The sequence below is a fragment of the Ranitomeya variabilis genome, chromosome 5 (assembly GCF_051348905.1).
Source record: "Ranitomeya variabilis isolate aRanVar5 chromosome 5, aRanVar5.hap1, whole genome shotgun sequence".
Classification (NCBI taxonomy): domain Eukaryota; kingdom Metazoa; phylum Chordata; class Amphibia; order Anura; family Dendrobatidae; genus Ranitomeya; species Ranitomeya variabilis.
Genome location: NC_135236.1, coordinates 441,945,840 through 441,966,049, shown reverse-complemented (window position 1 = coordinate 441,966,049; position 20,210 = coordinate 441,945,840). Strand labels below are relative to the sequence as shown.

The following is a 20,210-nucleotide window of genomic DNA, read 5'->3' as shown; positions in this document are numbered from 1 at the left end:
ATTTAGGTAAAGAAATGTATTTATTGGAACAATATTTTTTTTTTCTTTATGTAGGTTTTTTTTTTTTTTTACACATGTAAATATATATTTTTCTACTTTATAACATAGCCCCAGGGGGGACATCACAGTACAGTGTCAGATTGCTGATCTGACACTTTGCACAGCACTGTGTCAGATCAGCGATCTGACAGGCACTGCAGGGAGTCTTGAAGGCACCTGCTCTGAGCAGGCGCTTGCAAGCCACCTCCCTGCAGGACCCAGAAGGATCCTAGAAGGAGCCCTGTTGCCATTTTGGATCCGGGGCCTGCAGGTAGGAGACGCTTGGTATAACGCGATCACATCGCATTGTACCGAGGATCTCAGGGAAGCACACAGGGAGCCCCCTCCCTGCGCGATGCTTCCCTATTTCGCTGGAACGCTGCAATCATGTTTGAATGCAGTGTTCCAGGGTTAATGTGCCGGGAGCGGTCCCTGACGGCTCCTGGCACATAGTGCCAGATGTCAACTGTAATACTCAGCTGACACCCGGCGACGATTAGCCGCGCTCCCCCGTGAGTGCGGCCGATCGCCTATGATGTACTATCCCGTCCCTGGGAATTAAGTCCCAGGTCACCTCGACGGGATAATACATTCAATGGGATTAAGGGGTTAAGGTCAAAATTGGCTTAGTCACTAAGGGGTTAAAAATGTTTGCCAATGGGTTTTATTCACAACACAATCTTAAAGAATAAAAACAAAGCTGGTAATCTTGCAATTTCCATATTAGCCAAAGGTGCATTTTTAGTCTGTAACCTCTTCTTGTACTATTGCCGCAGTAAAGAGACTCAGACCCTATCTTTTATTTTGAAGCAACTAATGAGCATATGCTAAGATAATTGTAAAGGGAAGAGGGGCATCAGCTGTTATGAACTGAGGATCATGTGTTTTCAGTTATGTATATAGGCATTAGTGGTCATTGTAATCCTGCCTTCGATCATAATGAGACATCTGAGAACTCTTCTAGAAATGATTAGTAAACATGACTTATTGTTTAAATCAGATTATTGTGTTTCATGTATTTTTCATTTGTGGCATTTTTTTGCACGTTACAACCTGTATTAAAAATATGATTTAGAAATCTTGAAATTTTCACGCTGTTCACTGGGGATATTTTAGAGTCCCATTTTTTATTGTTTCAGGAAAGTACAGCTTGTAAATTAGCAGGAATAGACTGACTGAGACTCCCCACGACGAAGGCACGCTGCCGAAACGCACATAGGGGAAGTGGCACCATCACCTGGGCTTAGATAAGTTGTTTCCATATGTACCTGTAGGGGTTTTGTTAAAAGTTTTGGTGCTTTTCCTTATTACTATCTGCTGTATCTATATAGGCATGTTACATGATTCTATTTGTTTGACTAAATGCTATGGACTATTAGTGTCCCGGTCTATTCACTTGGATTTGGTATAGACATTTAATTCAGCGCCGCTACTTTATGCTGTCTAGTTGTAACTTCCAGACTTGCCTGCCCAGGGTGGTGCCACCTAAACCTGTTTGACTCCTTTACAAGCACCATTGGCTACTTTTTAATCATTATAATTGTATTTGCTGTTCGTGTTATCAATAAAGTTTTCTACTTTGTTCATCTTACGTTTTTTGCTTATATCTATATACGTAGAACTATCTATATACAGTCCTATACTTTGGATGCGGTTACCTTCTTATTTTCATCTCATGAAACTATCTGATACCATCTCGCATCCCATTCTTTAAGGATACTGATTTCTCTACTGACTGAGACCATGTCTATTGCTTTGAAGCATCTTACAAATGTGTATAAAAGTACAGCAGAAGAAGCAGGGTCAGTTGTAACATTGTTTATTCTGAATGGAGGATCCTGTGTTATCAGCTGTTTAAAGGGGTGTTAATTGTCCTTGTAATCCTGCCTTTCATTATTGTGAGAAATCTGAGAACCTTCTTGAAAGGACAGGAAGTCTACGAAACACTTTAGAAAAGCCCCAGTGGCCAGTGTGAAAATTGATAAATTATTACGTTTTTAATAAAGATTGTCATATGAAAAAAAGAATGCTACCAATAGTAAAAAAAAAAAAATGAAATACATTTAACCCAAAAACCTGATTTAAATAATAGGTTGTTTTCCAATTATGCCTTCCATTTAAGCCTTCTGATTAAATGGTAGGGTATCCTGAATGGTAAATGAATGTCATGAGCTCAAACTCAGTATACATAAATGAGTGATTTACTCAATATTGGAATTTAAAATGTATTAAAATAGACACAATCAAGCATTGTTGAAACTGTGACATGTACTTTTATTCAAATATAGAATTAAATCAATTATCTTTTACAATTGCCTTTCAGGTTTTGAAAAAACTATTACCATAGTCACTAGATCTCTCAAAATAACACACATCCATATGGAAACGTTAGAAATACTGTATCAAGCAATTATGGAAAATGTAAACCTAATAAAAAAGGATGCAGAACTAAGAAATGTTTAATATAATCTAGAATAATAACATAATACAAGTAGATTCTAATTCATAAATAGCAACCAATGCTAGGCATAACAGACCAAAGTTTGGTAATTCAGTATTTGCTTGAGTGGGACCCATAAGGGGCAAGTTAAAGAGTTAGCGAGACAAATCACTGATATCAGTGAAACATCAGATCATGTTAAATTTGTGCAATATATTGGCCAAAATGCAGAAAGTATATGCATACGCTTGATGCTAACCCACCTATTCAAGGAACAGATGTATCTGATATATATTCTGACAAAGAAATAGATTTCTTTTATATACGTACTTAATTTATTTTTTTCACTTTTTTACTCTTTTATAGCTGATATCTATTATACAAAGCTGGAATACTTTTTTAAATAAAGGCACAAGTAACTTTAAGTTCATGTGTAAAAACAGTTCAGGAAGCGGAGTTATGAATGATGTTTGACAATGTCTATGAATTAGTATTTTACACTTTCATAAAAAATCTTAACCCTGTCCTGACATGTGACATACATGTATGTCACAAGTCAGTGCAGGGTTTTTATAGTGGGTTTGGGAGGTGAACCTGTTTCGCACAAGGTGCACAGCAGGAAGGGGCTCTCTATTTTACCCTTAAACAAAAATGAGAACATTTGTATGAAGTAATGCTTAATAAGGATCTACATACCATTAGTAGATTATTCATTCAAGTCTCAGCCGCCTCAAGATGCTGGCTTACATGTTTTTACTATAACAATGAAACATGTCAGTTCCAAGCCTACATTGCCCTCCATTGTTTTTCTTTCTATGTTTATTGTTTATTCACCTCCACATTTTTGTTATGATCTCTGAAGACCACTGAGTTAAAAAAGAGACGTTTGCAGATTTTTTAGTTTTTTTTACAAAGACTTTTTTTGGATCCCAAAACTTAAAAAAATTATATAAGTTTGGTAATGTATAATAGTACTGACCTGAAGAATGCCATAAAAAATAATAAAATGGTGGCATTGTGACTTTTTCACCTTTTCACCAAACTTTGATTTTTTTAACTTTTTTTAGTAAATGATTTTAGAAACTGGTGCCATGCAAATACAATTGTTCTGCAAAAACAAGCTCTAATGTTGATTTATGAGTTAATGGAAAAACAAAAAGGTTATGGCTCTTGAAAGAAGGGGTATAGAAAATAAAAAACAAAAATTAAACCCCTCAGGATGAAGTTCAGTTTAATTTAAATATAGATTGTTTTGACCCTATAGTGTTACCATTGTTTTTATTAATGAAAAATGAGATGAGATAATTTAAACAAGAATAATAGTTAATGGTAAAGATTATGGGAGAATCCTGCCAAACTCATTATATCTCAGCTTCACAAAGATTTGTTAAAAAGAATGTGTCATCAGAAAATTACGTATTTTTTAAATCTGGTTTTTGTGTTACATATATACATATATTTTATTTAAATGCTAGAAATGATTTTTGTTTTTTTTAAAAAAACTAAATAAGTAATCTTTCAATTTTCACACTGCACACTGGGGATATTTTAGACTTATACTTCCTGTCCTTAGAGGAGGAGTGTTCAGAAATATCATTGTCGGCAGAGGCAGGATTAAAATAGCAGGGAATAATTCTATACACAGCTGATAACACACGATCCACCATTCCTAATGAGGGATGTAACAGCTGACTCTGCTCCCTCTCTCTGCACAATCACCTTTGCACACATTTATTAGGTGCTTCAATACATAAAGTAGATAGGTTGTTGCTGAAAATCTATGTGAGCTTCTTAAAACAACCGGAAGTAGGACTCTAAAATAGACTTAGTGGCCAATGTAAAAGTTGCAATATTTCTCATTGTTATTTTTAATGCAAAGTGCGATATGGACAAAAAAATGTCAAAACAAAAAATACATTACATATACCTGATATAAACAATAAATAATTTTCTGATTACACATTTAATTTAAGACAATCTTGTACATTGCAGATTTTTTGCAAAAATGTCTGCAACAAACGTAATCAGATGAGTTTAACTAAAATTTACTTGCACAAATTTCTGTAGAAAAAAATCTGCCTAGTGCGAATACCTTAAATGTGATTTGTGGTTGGAGAAATGGGATACTCACAAAGTATTTTGAATACATTTTTAAACCAAAATAAGCGGTGCGTACATTAAAGAGCATAAATGTTTTAATTGCGCGCGTTTAACTTTATGACCCTGTTCTGATTTTGGCCATAAAAAGAGATAAAAACACAAACCAAATCTGCACCGTGTGAATTATCCTAAATAAGTTATTTCCAGAAAATACATTGAATATTCTCATACTAACAGGTTTGTTTTTCAAAACTAGTCTATAAATTTGTTATGAATATTACATAGCATTATTTCTTTATCTTGCATTGTGATCAGTCAGACTTCCAAGTTATCATTTTCATTTATTTAAAAATAGACTATTCTCAAATTCATACTTCATCTCTAAATCTCTGAATTTCTAACAAAAGCAAAATCATCATTTTAAGGCTTTATGAGATAAGAGCATAATAAAGCAAAAGATACATAGAATTAAAATAACAATCCTAAAGTGCAGACACCAATAAAATAGTCATTTTTTGTTGAAGACTTGAAACAAATTTACTTTACAGCATCTTAAACATAGACACAATCACCCATATGCTTACAAAGCCCTCACTTTAGAAGTATAAAATACTATTCTAAGCACAGATCACTCCTAACCAATTACTGCTCACAAATATAAAAAAATGATATAAAAGAAAAAGTACTAAAATGTATAAAAGCAAATAAAGAAATGCATATGGTAATAACATAAAATTGAGAACATACTTATTCATTTTTCTGCATGATTTTCCTTTTTCGCATTTATTACGGTAAACTAAGAACAATTATATTGTGACCTGCGTCTATTTGAGTACATTTTATAAAGCTTGTATTGCTACAATATACATTTTGGGGCCCATAAATATGGTGATAACTTGTATTATTCAAAAATAATGAAACTTTAAATTGACCCAAATGTTATGGAGGCAAATACTACAAATAAGTAAACCTAAAAATTACGGCATACAGAAAAAAGTATGATCAGCATATTCAGTATTATCAGCTGTACACAAATTATAAAATGTGGTTGGTCAAGCTTCTTCTTACTGTAAAGTGGTGTGTCTGAAATAACATAAGGATAGGATATCACTTCTTGTTTCCACACTGAGCTACTGTAGTCATGCACTCAACAGCTCTAACATTCGCAGTGCAGTCCAGAAATTCGGGAGGGATTGTGCTCTTATCCTTTTTGTACATAACAGTTGGCTCAAGTTCTGTTAGACATTGTCTCTACAAATGCTTGGATGTTTGGAGCTTTCTTCATTAGTCTTTCACAAAGAAAACCTCTGTTTTTATATTTATTCACACAGCTACCGAGTTACCTAAGGGATGAAAAAAAATAGAATCATTAGACTTATGATTGGTTTAAAATATGGTTTTAATATATTTTTGGACCAGCTATTCTACAATGATATAGTTATTATTAAAAGTTCATTTTCTTGAATCCATGAAACACTGTGTACAATTCACAATCTATTGTAAAGACTGCTCAATGCAATAATTCATTTGTAACAGATAAAATGTGATAAAAGTGATGAATAACAAAGTCCTATATGAAGTTCACTTACTGTATGTATAAATTTTTTATCTGGATTCCTCCCGTGTTCAAACCTCTTTATACTGCTGTCAGCTGAAACATCTAAAAACTCTTTAAAACTGTTTATTACATATCTATTTCATAACTCTCTCTCACAAAACTTGTTAAAGTTAATATTATATATTCCTAAAGTAAAAAGGTGAGTATATAGAGTACCACTGGTCCAATAGATACTGTTAGCAAATAGTGGTAATATTAAAAATTAACCTTTATTCTTAACTATCATAAACCATGAACACAACAATCATAAAAAAATCCCTAGGGACTAATAATGCAATAAGGTCAAAAAGTATATTTGAAATAAAATACCATATGTGTCCTATGCCCCCTATAGGAATCCAGTCCTATCACAGCAGCAAATAGTCATGTGAGAATGTCTGGTTCAGGTTAAAACAAACTATCAAATTACTGGAAAGATTAACATGATATAAAAGGAGACAGCATAATAATGGTATGTGAGGATTTTCACACATACAGATCTACATATTGGAACAATCTCACCATTTAAAGTCTTAAGTATAGAGTCTCCTTGACTGCTGGATTAATGTAGAGGTGCTATTAGGCCATCACCATGTCACGATTAGGCACATTGCTCCCGATGCTTTCTCTCTTGTAAGACTCTTCGGGGAGATCATATAGCTGGTGCAATCCTCATAGCACCATGCTTAAAGAATTATACAAGCGGTCATCTATTTGACCCTCGGCGTAACCCTGACAGCATGTTTAATGATTTTAAATCCCTTCATATCGCGGTTGCCAATCGTGGTCATGTCACTTCTGGTATCGACCCCTCAGATCCAGTGTGTAGGAACACAACAGCCTCTTGTCATGACTACCACCCTGGCCACCTCACAAAATTGGCATAGTCGGCACGATTTAGAGTCCTGGTGTTTGAAAAGTAGAGGAATCCTTGGGATGACAAAGATGGCGGCCGTTAGAGACACTAAAATGGCGGGTGATGGAGCAGAGCCAGGTGAAAGGTCATGTTAGGGTTGGTGGATTGCACTAAGTAAATTTAATAAAGAAGTGCAATCGTAACCTGGGGTCCAGAGATGCAAAACTGCAGCTACAGTGCCTTGCGAAAGTATTCGGCCCCCTGGAACTTTTCAACCTTTTCCCACATATGATTCTTCACCAAAAATTTACATTTGGTATCTTTATATTTGAAGAATCAACAACAAGTGGAACACAATTGTGAAGTTGAACAAAATTTATTGCTTTTAAATTTTTGAGGATATTCAAAAACTGAAAAGTGGGGCGTGCAATATTATTCGGCCCCTTTAACTTAATACTTTGTTGCTCCACCTTTTGCTGCGATTACAGCTGCAAGTCGCTTGGGGTATGTCTCTATCAGTTTTGTACATCGAGAGACTGAAATTCTTGCCCATTCTTCCTTGGCAAACAGCTTGTGCTCAGTGAGGTTTGATGGAGATCGTTTGTGAACAGCAGTTTTCAGCTCTTTCCACAGATTCTCGATTGGATTGAGGTCTGGTCTTTGACTTCGCCATTCAAACACCTGGATACGTTTATTTGTGAACCATTCCATTGTAGATTTTGCTTTATGTTTGGTATCATTGTCTTGTTGGAAGACAAATCTCCATCCCAGGCTCAGGTCTTTTGCAGTCTCCAGCAGGTTTTCTTCAAGAATGGTCCTGTATTTGGCTCCATCCATCTTCCCATCAATTTTAACCATCTTCCCTGTCCATGCTGAAGAAAAGCAGGCTCAAACCATGATGCTTCCAAAACCATGTTTGACAGTGGGGATGGTGTGTTCAGGGTGATGAGCTATGTTACCTTTACACCAAACATATCGTTTGGCATTGTTGCCAAGAAGTTTGATTTTGGTTTCCTCTGACCATAGCACCTTCTTCCACATGTTTGGTGTGTTTCCCAGGTGGCTTGTTGCAAACTTTAAATTACATTTTTTATGGATATCTTTGAGAAATGGCTTTCTTCTTGCCACTCTTCCATATAGGCCAGATTTGTGCAGTGTACGACTGATTGTTGTCCTATGGACAGACTGTCCCACCTCAGCTGTAGATCTCTGCAGATCATCCAGAGTGATCATGGGCCTCTTGGCTGCATCTCTGAGGAGTCTTCTCCTTGTTTGAGATGAAAGCCTACAGGGACAGCCAGGTCTTGGCAGATTTGCAGTGGTATGATACTCCTATTTCAACACGATTGTTTCCACAGTGCTCCTTGAGATGTTTAAAGTTTTGGAAATTATTTTGTATCCAAATCCGGCTTTAAACTTCTCCACAACAGTATCACGGACCTGCCTGTTGTGTTCCTTGGTCTTCATGATGTTCTCTGTGCTTCAAACAGAACCCAGAGACTATCACAGAGCAGGTGCATTTATATGGAGACTTAATTACACATAGGTGGATTATATTATCATTATTAGGCATTAAGGACAACATTGGATCATTCAGAGATCCACAATGAACTTCTAGAGTGAGTTTGCTGCCCTGAAAGTAAAGGGGCCGAATAATATTGCACGCCCCACTTTTCAGTTTTTGAATTTCCACAAAAATTTAAAATAACCAATAAATTTCGTTCAACTTCACAATTGTGTTCCACTTGTTGTCGATTCTTCACCAAAAATTTACATTTGGTATCTTTATGTTTGAAGCATAATATGTGGGAAAAGGTTGAAAACTTCCAGGGGGTCGAATACTTTTGCAAGGCACTGTAATGTGTACAGTGGCGGAACACACAGCGAGCGATTGCTAGCAGGCACTGAGTTAGATGTCACTTGCACACAGTAACGAAGTAGATGCTCTGCAATAGAGCTGTGTCACTCACACACAGTAACGAAGTAGATGCTCTGAACTAGAGCTGTTTAACTCGCACACAGTACGAAGTAGATATGATGCAAGATATGATCCCTGTTAACCTCACAGGGGATCAAAGCCTGCTAAGGGGTAAGAAGCAAACAGAGGTCACACAGTCATCAAAAGCACTCAACCAACTCCTCTGGAGGTGCCGGAATTCTAATAGCTAGACGCCAGCCCTGAATCCATACAGACAAACTCCTCTCCAGATGTGTCGGAATTCTAATGGCTTACTGACGACTTTGAGCACATGCTGACAAAGGCCCCACTGTTGCAATGTCTGATTCCCACAAGAAAGAGGTTGATACTAGCGTGCCTGCATGCGACTCTGAGACGCTTTCATATATCCAGCTCAAATCCAGTCAGACAGGAACTTACTCCCGAACAAATCCAGAGCTGTCACATCACCAGAGCAGCTGACAACCGACCACCAATGAGACGTTGCCACATCATGAGCATGCTCAGTAGGGTGATTTCTGTACTTAGTCTCCAGAGTGTTCGCTCGTCGCTGCCTACCGCTGGTTACCATAGGCTTGTCTGAAGAGCCAACAGTAACAAGACGAATAGGAAGAGCCTGAGTAAGACACTGGGACTGACGTCTATGCTCAGCAGCACCCGCAGCGGCCAAAGCTGGATGGGAGACTGCAGATGTAGGCAAGGCTTGGTATCTATTCTGTGCAGCGGGAGAATCCAGATGCCTAACAGCTCCACCCATCATGGTTGTCCTGCACGTAAAACAGTGCAAAAGTCTGCTTGACAGAGGCAATGGCCTGATTCCCAGGTCACATCCCCTTGTGAATGGTGCCCACCCTTGGTGGGCGAGGCAAAGAAGCCACCTGCAGCAGATTCCTGAAGAATGGGAGGATTCTGAGTCATAAAGGGTGGAGCAACTGGAAGCGGCTCCACCCATGAATGGGCGGAGTCCGGAAGGAGAGGCTCAAGTGGAGAACAGAGCGGTGCCATTGCTCAGCACACAGTCTACACAAATGTAGCAACAGGAGGACAAAGCGGTCAGGATATCCAGATCGAGTGGCCATGAAGCGGTAAAGGGTGGTGAGTCCAACAACCACCTAAGCCCCTGCCCCACAACCCATCAGATACCAAGGAGAGTCCTGGGTTCTCACCTTTGAGGAAGCTAGATGATATCAGGGGTTATGGAAGAGAAGAAACAGTGGGAGTATTGCATTAGGCAAAAGCTGCAGTATACTGGAGGCGGAGCCATGGCTGGCCAGGTGACCCATGGCCTGATAAAATACTTCAACTTCTCCAAAGGGTACAGGTTCACCCAAGAGGCTGGGACCGGTGAGAAGGTTTATGTGAGAAGGTTTATGTGAATGCTGGGTCCATTTGGTATGAGGGTCCCCTGTAGGCGTGTGACTGAGTGATCTTTATAAAAGAGGAGGAGCCCAGGGGACCATACACAGTCGTGGTCACCATGATCTTCAGTAGGGAAGAGCAGCAGGTGAGTGAGGCCCAACATATTGTGCAGTCACCTGTTAAGGCCTCAGCTCAAGTGGCCACCCCTATTCCTAAGGGCCTCACATCCCCAAGAGTGCCAACACCTGCAAACAAAGTGGTGGTCACAGCAGGGCCGCAGGAGCTGGTGGCTCTAAGGTCGCCAGTCCAACTGTCTGCTGGAGGAAGCAGCAGGAGAAGCAGCAGAGTCCTCCTGTGGATCTTCATGCCATACTTTTATTAAAATGCAGTGTCCTGGAATGGCTTAGTACGTCAGTCACAAGGACACTGAATGAAGGCAGCTCCTTTAAATTTTTTCTGTTGTGCTAGTTGAACAAAAAAACAAATGGGACTGTTCTGCATCCCTGAGGGCAGGAGCCAGAGTAACCTGAAACAGCTGGAGTAGGTCACTGTGGTCAAAATCTTGTTAAAAGTTTTTGCATTGTTTTCCGCCTCCAAGTCCTTTTGTGTATGGTTGCGCACTCCCCTGTAAGATTACAGGGGTCAATAATCCTTTGAGAAAAAGGACTGTGTGCGTGGCAGCTCTCTGGACTGTGCTCCTTGATTGTGAACTTTCTTCCCAGGAGCTTAGAGCAGCACACTTGTTTCAAAGGAGCCGTACTCTGTAAAAAGGAGGGAGGTGAAAGCCCAGGAAGGCCCAAGGAGTGAGCCAAGTCAGGACCACATGGTCTGTGAAAGCTCCTGGACTGTCAGAGGTGTGGTGAGTTGGCCACTGGGCCATTTTGTTTGTTTACATTGACTTCCTGTGTTTGGACACCTAGAGCAGGGAAGGACTGGCCAATGGGCCTGGAATGTTTTAAGTGAGCAAGATATGTCCGGGTACCAGGAACAAGGGGACCGGGGTCAGTCAGACCCAGGATTAAGAAAAAGAATTTGGACACTCTGTGTCAAGGTCCCTATGGAGAGGGTCAGACTGTGGTCAGTCGGACCCATGTAAAAGGGACTCGAATAATCTGTGTTGCTGTCCCCAGGAAAAAAAGACTGGGGTCATGTGGACCCATGCTTGCAAAGGTACTTAGACATGTTGTGTCATGGTCCCCATGGCAGAGGGACCATGGTCAAATGGACCCATACCATAGGATGGACAACCGGAGGGTCGTGCCAGGTTAAAAGGGACTGTGCCCATGCTTCTTCAGGCAAATATGTATTGTTGGCCAAAGAGCCAGGTTAATAAAGTGTTGGTTTTATGAGTATTAAAAGTAGTTGCCTAATGTTTTAAGTGAAAATTGGTGTCTTACTGGTATTATATGGTCAGGGAAAACCATATTTTAGGAGGGAGGTATGTAAGAATGTGACAGAGGCTGTCATGTGCCTCTCCCTCTCTAAACAGTGTAGATATTAAATGTGTGCTGATAGTCACTGTTATACTATGTGCTGCTGCATAGAATTTTATGAACATTACTGTATTTGCTTGATGTTATTATATAGTGATTAAATGTCATTTATGCATAATGATTAGGGAAAGATGTAAAGAATAAGATAAGAGGGTATCTATAAATTAGGATAGGATTGGGTTTAGTATCGTGGGGCACAATAGAGTTAGGAAAACTAGGGTGCCAGTATAGGAATAGTTAAGGAAATAAGGGGGTACCCAAGTTGGGAGGGGTAAGAGTGAGTGAATGAGTTTGTCAGTGGGACACTTCCTGATTCTGAGTCAGTCAGTGGGAGCAGTGTACAGCAGTGCATTATAGTTGTAACATTAAGAAAGTGCTGGAGAATGATTCAGGAAAAGGCATAGAAGGCTTAGAAAAAGCAGAATGCAGTCAGCATCCACTTGTTATTATGGTATCCCTTAGAGAATACGGAGCCTATGGCTCGAATGAGGGCAGAGGAACCCTTTTCATCTGCCAGTGAAGGGGAGCCGGAGTGGGAACCAGTATGGGAAAGTGGACGCAGGAATATGGGGACCTCAGAGCCAAGATGAGCGTTTCAGATGCTAGAGCCAGCATTGAGAAGGAAAGCTCAGGCTGAGTATGGGACTGCAAAGCCAGAATGAGCATCTCAGAGGCTAGAGGAGCCAGCATTGAGAAGGAAGCTTAGGCTAAGTATGGGACTGCAGAGCCACAAAGAGCATCTCAGAAGCTAGAGGAGCCAGCATTGAAAGGGAAAGCTCAGGCTGAAAACATGAACTTTTGCTCTACTGAAACTGCCATGGAATGTTTGTTATCAAGTAAAGTTACACTGTTAAAGTGGAATACGGTGTCTGTTCCTGAGTGTATGATATCATCCTGAGAAGGGACTGTGGTATCAGCAGGATCTTCAAATGCAAACTTGAGTTTTGTGCAATACTCCCACACCACACATCAGACGGCACATTATGTCTTCTTTGTGGGGTGCCAGGGTGTGGGAACACAATAGCCCCTCACAACGACTTCCACCCTGGCCACCTCACAGAGGCACGATTTTCCTGATTACAGCACACTAATCTCAGAAGATTATTAAGGATTAACATTCTGTAATAAAAGTATGCCCAGATAAAGATGGCATAATAAGGGGCTAATATTAGATTATATGTGTGTTAATAGGAAGATAAATTTGTGGGTTATTTTACACTAGATTATATCCAGTCAGAGAAACAATAAGTAGAGGAGAGGGTAAAATGGTGGAAGTGTAGGGAAAGTGGGATAGTCCCTCAGTGGAGATCTGCCAATACCATAACTGAGGATGATTCCAGTATATCCTCTACCTACCAACGGAGGTTGACACTGTATCACCTGTGTGGTGGCGCTCCCACTCAACAGCTGCTATCCCTACACTCCTGACCCTATTGTGCCCTAAAGTTATAAGAAGCATCTATATGAGATTTGTTCATTTAAACCCCTAGGTAACCACGGTATGAAAGGATTTAAAATTATTAAACACGCTGCCAGGGTTGTACAGAGTGTCAAATAGATGACTTGTGGTATAATTCTTTGAAGGGAATCTGTCACCTAATTTTGGCCTTATAAACTGGGGCCACCGCCATCAGTGGCTTTTCTACAGCATTCTGTAATCCTGTAGATAAGCCCCGATGTAACCTGAAAGAGAAGAAAAACAAGTTAGATTATACTCACACAGGGACGGACCACAGAATGCTGCAGATAAGCCCCTGATGGCAGTGGCCGCAGTTTACAGGGCCAAAATTAGGTGACAGATTCCCTTTAAGCATGGTGCTATGAGATTGTACCAGCTATATACTGTAGTCTCCCTGAAAAGTCTTAAAAGAATAAACAAGTTGGGAGCAATGTACTTAATCCTGGACATGGTGATGGCCTAATAGTACCTCTACATGAATCTAGCAGACAAGGCGACGCTATACTTTAGACTTCTAATGGTGAGATCGTTCCAATATGTGCATCCTTATGTGTGAACGTCCTCACGTACCATTATTATGCTGCCTCCTTTTATATCGTGTTAAATTTTACAGTAATATGATAGTTTGTTCTAACCTGAATCAGAGCTTCTCACGTGACTATTTTCTGCTGTGATAGGACTGGATTTTTATAGGGGTCATAGCACACATATGGTATTTAATTTCAGGTATACTTTTTGACATCATTGTATCATTAGTTTGTTGTGTTCATGGTTAATAATAGTTAAGAATAAAGGTTAATTTTTAAAATTACCATTATTTGTTAATATTATATATTCTTCACAGTAGAAAACTACAGGTGGCTACTTAGTAAATAAGAAAATGTTTTTTTTTTTCAAAGGCCGAGTACAATACCTTTCTCTATTTTCAGCTGTATTACTATTCTCAGGAGATACAGTGCTTATTACCCAATTACATAATTGCACAACAATCATGTCATATGTCTCAAGAGAGCAACACAACAGTCTTGTTTTTTTATTCACAGCCTCATTAAGAATTTTCTTTCCGTGAACAAAGTGGATTTACACACTGTGATTTTGGGCACAGTTTTTATTTGACCACATCTATCCAAAACACAGTATGTATATAATCCAATAGTGATCTTTACAGCCCACCATATTTGCTCTCATAAAAACATATCTAAAACACAAAAATATATTTTTTTGCCTGTGAGCAGAGAAATTTCATTTGGAATGGAAAACAAAGATGTAACACTTAAATGCACGCCATGAAGGAAAAGTCTAGGCATAAAATCGATAGAAATCCAGAAATCCATAATCTGCATTTTAAACCTCCATCGCAGATCCAGCCAAAAATACAGGATACAAAAGTTCATCATGCTGCACTATTTTATTCTGTAAAATGCTAGACAATATGAAGGAAACCTGACAGATCCCATCAGTCAATTCTGTCTGTGAGGTTCTCCTGTTGGTCATCATGTCAGAGATCTGACACTTCTGAATTATGGAATGCTGGTGTGGATAAACATAATTAGGCATCAGCTATGCATAAAGGAAATAAATCTTTCTTATAGATGAGGTTTTGTGACTGCAAGGCGGAATTCTGAAATCTGTATATCATGATACAAGTAAGAACCATGACTTCACGACTGAGTCAAACTCAACAGCTTCTTATATGCCCATGAGGCTGTGGAGTTTGGGTCAGGAGGCCCTTGGCCATTGCAGTCCATACTTGGACCATGTTACATGGACATTTGTATATGGGTTAAAAAGAAAAAGACTATACTGCAAGCTATGGGTATCAATTTATAGCGATGGGTCATTGAGTCCAGGAATTTAATTAGTTTTTTTAATTTATTTTGCTTCCTAAAATTAACACTACTTGTTGATAATTTTAAGAAGATAATATTGTCATAATAGTGTATGGGTTGTGGTGGTAGAAAAAATAGTGAAGCTATAGACATGAATATTACTTGTTACTTCTATTTTAAAAAGCAAAGGTTCAGTTTTAATGTGTATAATGCACACCCAGGAACTGTTGACAGTATTATAAGTGGCATGTAGCTTGTGAAGGCCTTCTTACAAATTTTTCCTTTGTAAATTATTGTCAATCGGTGCTATTATTATCAATAACCTATTATATCGTACACCTTTAAATAGTATTTTTGTGCATATTAAACAGACTAGTGTTCAAATATATGATAATTAGCAAAGGATTTCAAAGAAGTAAGACTGCAATATGCTCTCTTTCTCTTACCATATGCAGGACAGGTGTACACATCTCAGGTGACTTCCTTCACATCACTAGGGAAAGGCATGTCTTTTGAATTCTTATTGCAAACACATTTCATGTGCACAGTTATTACATGTGTATACAATGTGCTTGAATCTTGTGGTGAATGGCTCAAAGGGATTTATCAGACATGTGTACTGATTTTCATTTTATTTTGTTTTCAACATTTCCAGTTTGCAACCAAAAGCAGAACTAACTTTCATCATCATTATGGAAACACCATTCACAGTCGTGTAATCAAGACTCCCCAGAGGAGCACACCGGCTGTTGAAATTATGATGTGTTTTAAAGTCAGTCAGTATGGTTGGGAATTTAGAATTCTCAGCAGTAGGAGTTGCGAGTCTACGTACAAGTCAATTCATCTGGTAAATTTATATTTAGATCTTTTCTAAAACGTTGTGGTCGTAGAAGTGGTATTTTTCACATAATCAGTCTCTACATGCATCTGGAAATGTAATATTTATATTCAGCCTTTGTCAATCAAATCGTTTCTCCCATTTATATGAATTATAGGGTTTCAGAAACTTTTTCTTTGCCACCACTTATTTTTGGATTTCCATATTTCTAATGTTCATATTTTTAACCAGTTTACTCTCTTGAGTTGCCTCAAAAGTAAAACAAAAAAAGTGTTTGCATTAAAACTTTTATCAGTGTACAGAGCCATATATAACTCACAGTATATGTTTATTCAACCATTGATAATAGACATTTTTATCACTATTACACCATCCTTTCTTTATATGAATACAGACATTATTGCATGATATTATAGGTTGAAATATAAGGCTAATTTTGTGCTTGTGCATGAAAAATTCTGTCTCTGCGATGGCCGATTCTCACAAAGTAATGGTTTTCCAACATCAGAAAGGATGGATTGGTTATTTTTAAATTAGGTCAAAGACAATGCTTGGCTTATCAGTATCAAGAGACGTGATCATCGTGGTGCACTTCAGATAAAACTGCATCTGTTAGACAGATGCCGGCTATGTAATACATGGTCGTAGTATTGTGTTAAGGAGTAATCACGAGCATGAAAAGTTGTACAAGTTTCTGACCTACTTTGCGTTCCAACTGCTCATTATTTTTAAGATATTTGTTTGCTGCAAATGATTGAAATTATTCTTGATTGCATTCAGAGGCAGAAAGGCCTAACAATTTTAGTCCTATTCTCAAGTGAGAAGTGAATATGAAGTCTGGACAGAGTTCTGCAAGCTTCGAAGCCTGGACTCTAGACTGACACTGTAGCACCAATTCAGCAAAGTTTTCACCAGAAATCTTGCATAAAGTACTTTGATTAGTTGCAAAAAATTTAGTAACTCAATGTTGATAAAAAATGTGGCAACTTTTTACATCTTCAAACAAGACGAGTGAAGCTGTGGTAAGATGGGGTGGAATGGGGTCGTGATTCCATTAGCTCATCTATTTTGTAACTTACTGGAATAAAATTTGTGGTGAGGCATTGCCACTTTTCAGATGTGCCTAATTCATTAAGATGCGTGTACCTCTTAATGAATTGGGCACCTCTGACTTCAACATGCCCCCTCATCAAGGCCCCTATGGACAATGCCAGTCTTGATGAATCATGGCCATAGTAGCAAAAATGAAGCCAGATTTGTGTAGCTGCCGCTGTGTTTAAAAGTCAGAAAATTTTCTAAACCTAATATCATTTGTTCTAACTAAACTCAATCCCTGATACTCAGTAAAAATACAGTACAGAGACTTATTATAAAGTACATACATGTGCTTCTCACTAAATTAGAATATCAAAAATCATTCAAGTCATTACAAACAGAGTGATCTATTTCAAGTGTTGATTTCTATTAATGTTGATGATTATGGCTTACAGCCAATGAAAACCCAAAAGTCATTATCTCAGTAAATTAGAATACTTTATAACACTAGCTTGAAAAATGATTTTAAAATCCGAAATGTTGGTCTACTGAAATGCACTCAATACTTGGTCGGGGCTACTTTTGCATCAATTACTGCATCAATACAGCATGGCATGGAAGCGATCAGCCTGTGACACTGCGGAGGTGTTATAGGAGCCCAGGTTGCTTTGATAGCAGCTTTCAGCTCATCTGCATTGTTGGGTTTTGTGTCTCTTATCTTCCTCTTGACAATGCCCCATAGATTCTCTATGGGGTTAAGGTCAGGTGAGTTTACTGGCCACTCAAGCACAGTGATATTGTTGTTTTTAAACCAGGTATTGGTACTTTTGGCAGTGTGGACAGGTGCCAAGTCCTGCTGGAGAATGAAATTTCCATCTCAAAAAAGCTTGTCGGCAGAGGGAAGCATGAAGTGCTCTAAAATTTCCTGGTAGATGGCTGCGTTCATTTTGGTCTGATAAAACACAGTGGGCCTACACCAGCAGATGACATGGCTCCCCAAACCATCACTGATTGTGGAAATGTCACACTAGACCTCAAGGAGCTTGGACTGTGTGCCTCTCCACTGTTCCACCTGACTCTGGGACCTTGATTTCCAAATGAAATGCAAAATTTACCTTCATCTGAAAACAACACTTTGGATCACTGAGCAACAGTCCAAACTTGGTCATGAGTGGCTTGACACAAGGAATGCAACACTTGTAGCCCATGTCCTGGATACTTCTGTATATGGTGGCTCTTGAAGCAATGACTCCAGCAGCAGTCCACTCAATGTGAATGGTACCCAAATTTTTGAATGGCCTTTTCTTAACAATCCTTTCAAGTTTGCGGTTATCCCGGTTGCTTGTACAGCTTTTTCTACCACACTTTTTCATTCCACTCAACTTTCCATTAATATGCTTAGATACTGCACTCTGTGAACAGCCAGCTTCTTTAGCAATGACCTTTTGTGGCTTACCCTCCTTGTGGAGTGTGTCAATGACTGTCTTCTGGAGATCTGTCAAAATCAGCAGTCTTCCCGTGATGGTGGAGCATATTGAAACATACTAAGGAACCTTTTTAAATGTTTAGGAAGCCTTTGCAAATATAGGGTAGTCTTGCAAAAAGGTATTCATTATGTTTTTACATTGCTTATAATTGAATTGCTAATATAGCTAACAGTATTAATACTGGTATTAAAGTTGTATATGAATTAGCTTAACTTACCTTTGTGGTTTTCACTTTAGTACCTGAGGCACAACTCCATCCTTTTTGGTCTGGAAGGACTTTGCATTCCTCTCCATCAAGACACGGATGCATTTGACACCACCATTTCTGTTCCACTATCGATGCTGAAATTAACAAAATGAACATCTAGACAATGACATTTATTAGATTTAACATGATTATAAGTAAATTGTACCACAAACATGATCGATAATCTAATCTCTTCTGGTATTAATATTATGCACTGTAAAATCATGGCCCAGAATTTTTGGGACTGACACAAATTTTGGTTTCCACAAACCTTGCTGCTTGAGTTTTGTGTAGGGACGCTTTGCATTAACTCTAGATTGTTAGAAAGAGTGATCAGATGAATTGGAAAACAAATCTAAGTCACTCCTTGTTATGAGAATGACCTTATTCACAAATTAAAATATTTCCACTGGTTTTCAACCCCCGCCACAAAATAAATTAGTTACATAATTTCAGTGATCGTTTCGTAAGTTCATGAGAAAGTGTTTTCTAGAACAAGGCTGTTAATATGACCCTGTCATGCTCATTGAATTTTAAGAACAATCTAGATAATGTTGTATCTCCTGTGCTAACTCCATAATAGGAGAAAAAACTAAAAGCAGCAAGGAGAATCTTACACCCCTGGTGATGGTGTATATAGAGAGCTATAGTTATGCAAATGCTGAACAAAAACCATGGGGCTAAAAGGAATATACCTAGACACTCCAAAGACTGCTTAAGTGGATACTAAAAAAAACAAGCAGCTGATATTAAAAAATACAGAGAAAAATGAGGTAGTATTAATCAGTTGTGGGCTTTCATTCAGTTAACCACCGCTAGCAGCTTACATTAAATATCATAGACAACAACAAATGAAAGAAATCAGTCCATGGAAGCTAACCAGGTTATCAAAAAAGCATAAAATTGTATAGTGATAATGTGTTATAAAAACCTAACTGTATTTTTAAATATCAGTTGATTGTTTATTCAGTACCCACTTGAGCAGTCTTTGAGGTCAATAGATATATTCCTTTCAACACACTAGTTTTTTATCCGACGTTTAAGAGCAGACTTGCTGCTTCTAAAAGGGGGGTGGTGCTTGAAATCATTGTCTTCTTCTGTTAACCACAATTTTCTCCAAGGAGAAACTTGAAGTCATTATTGCTTTGCATCAAATGGACTTTAAAGCAAGTTGCTTGAAAGACTACACCTAAATCAACCTTTTATTGAATTATCATGAACTTAAAAAAAAAGGTTAATTTGCTGAGAAGAAGGCTTCATGGTGCCCAAGAAAGTCCAGCAAGTGCCAGGACCGTCTCAGGATAAATTTATGGAATTGTTTCAACACCAGTGCTGAGCATGCTCAGTAATATCAGCAGACAGGTGTGAGTGCATCTGTACGTACAATGAGGTGAAATCTTTTGGAGGCTGGTCTGGTGTCAGGATGGGCAATAATGAAAGCACTTCTCATCAAGAAAAACAGCATAGACAGAAT

The 20,210-nt window shown here is 38.5% G+C and overlaps 1 protein-coding gene across 2 annotated transcripts in view; it reads right to left on the bottom strand.

Annotated features, from left to right (window-relative positions):
• Positions 1–2,294: 2,294 nt before the first annotated feature.
• TAFA2 (TAFA chemokine like family member 2) overlaps positions 2,295–20,210 on the bottom strand; it is a 504,871-nt gene continuing 486,955 nt past the window's right edge. The window contains exons 5-6 of one of the 2 annotated variants that reach the window (XM_077265374.1): positions 18,707–18,831; positions 2,295–5,922 (exon numbers count right to left, since the gene is read on the bottom strand). In XM_077265374.1, coding sequence (XP_077121489.1) covers positions 5,911–5,922; positions 18,707–18,831 — 137 coding nt within the window. In that variant the 3' untranslated portion in view covers positions 2,295–5,910. The remainder of the gene's footprint in view (positions 5,923–18,706; positions 18,832–20,210) is intronic. The other variant, XM_077265373.1, reaches the window with a different exon arrangement.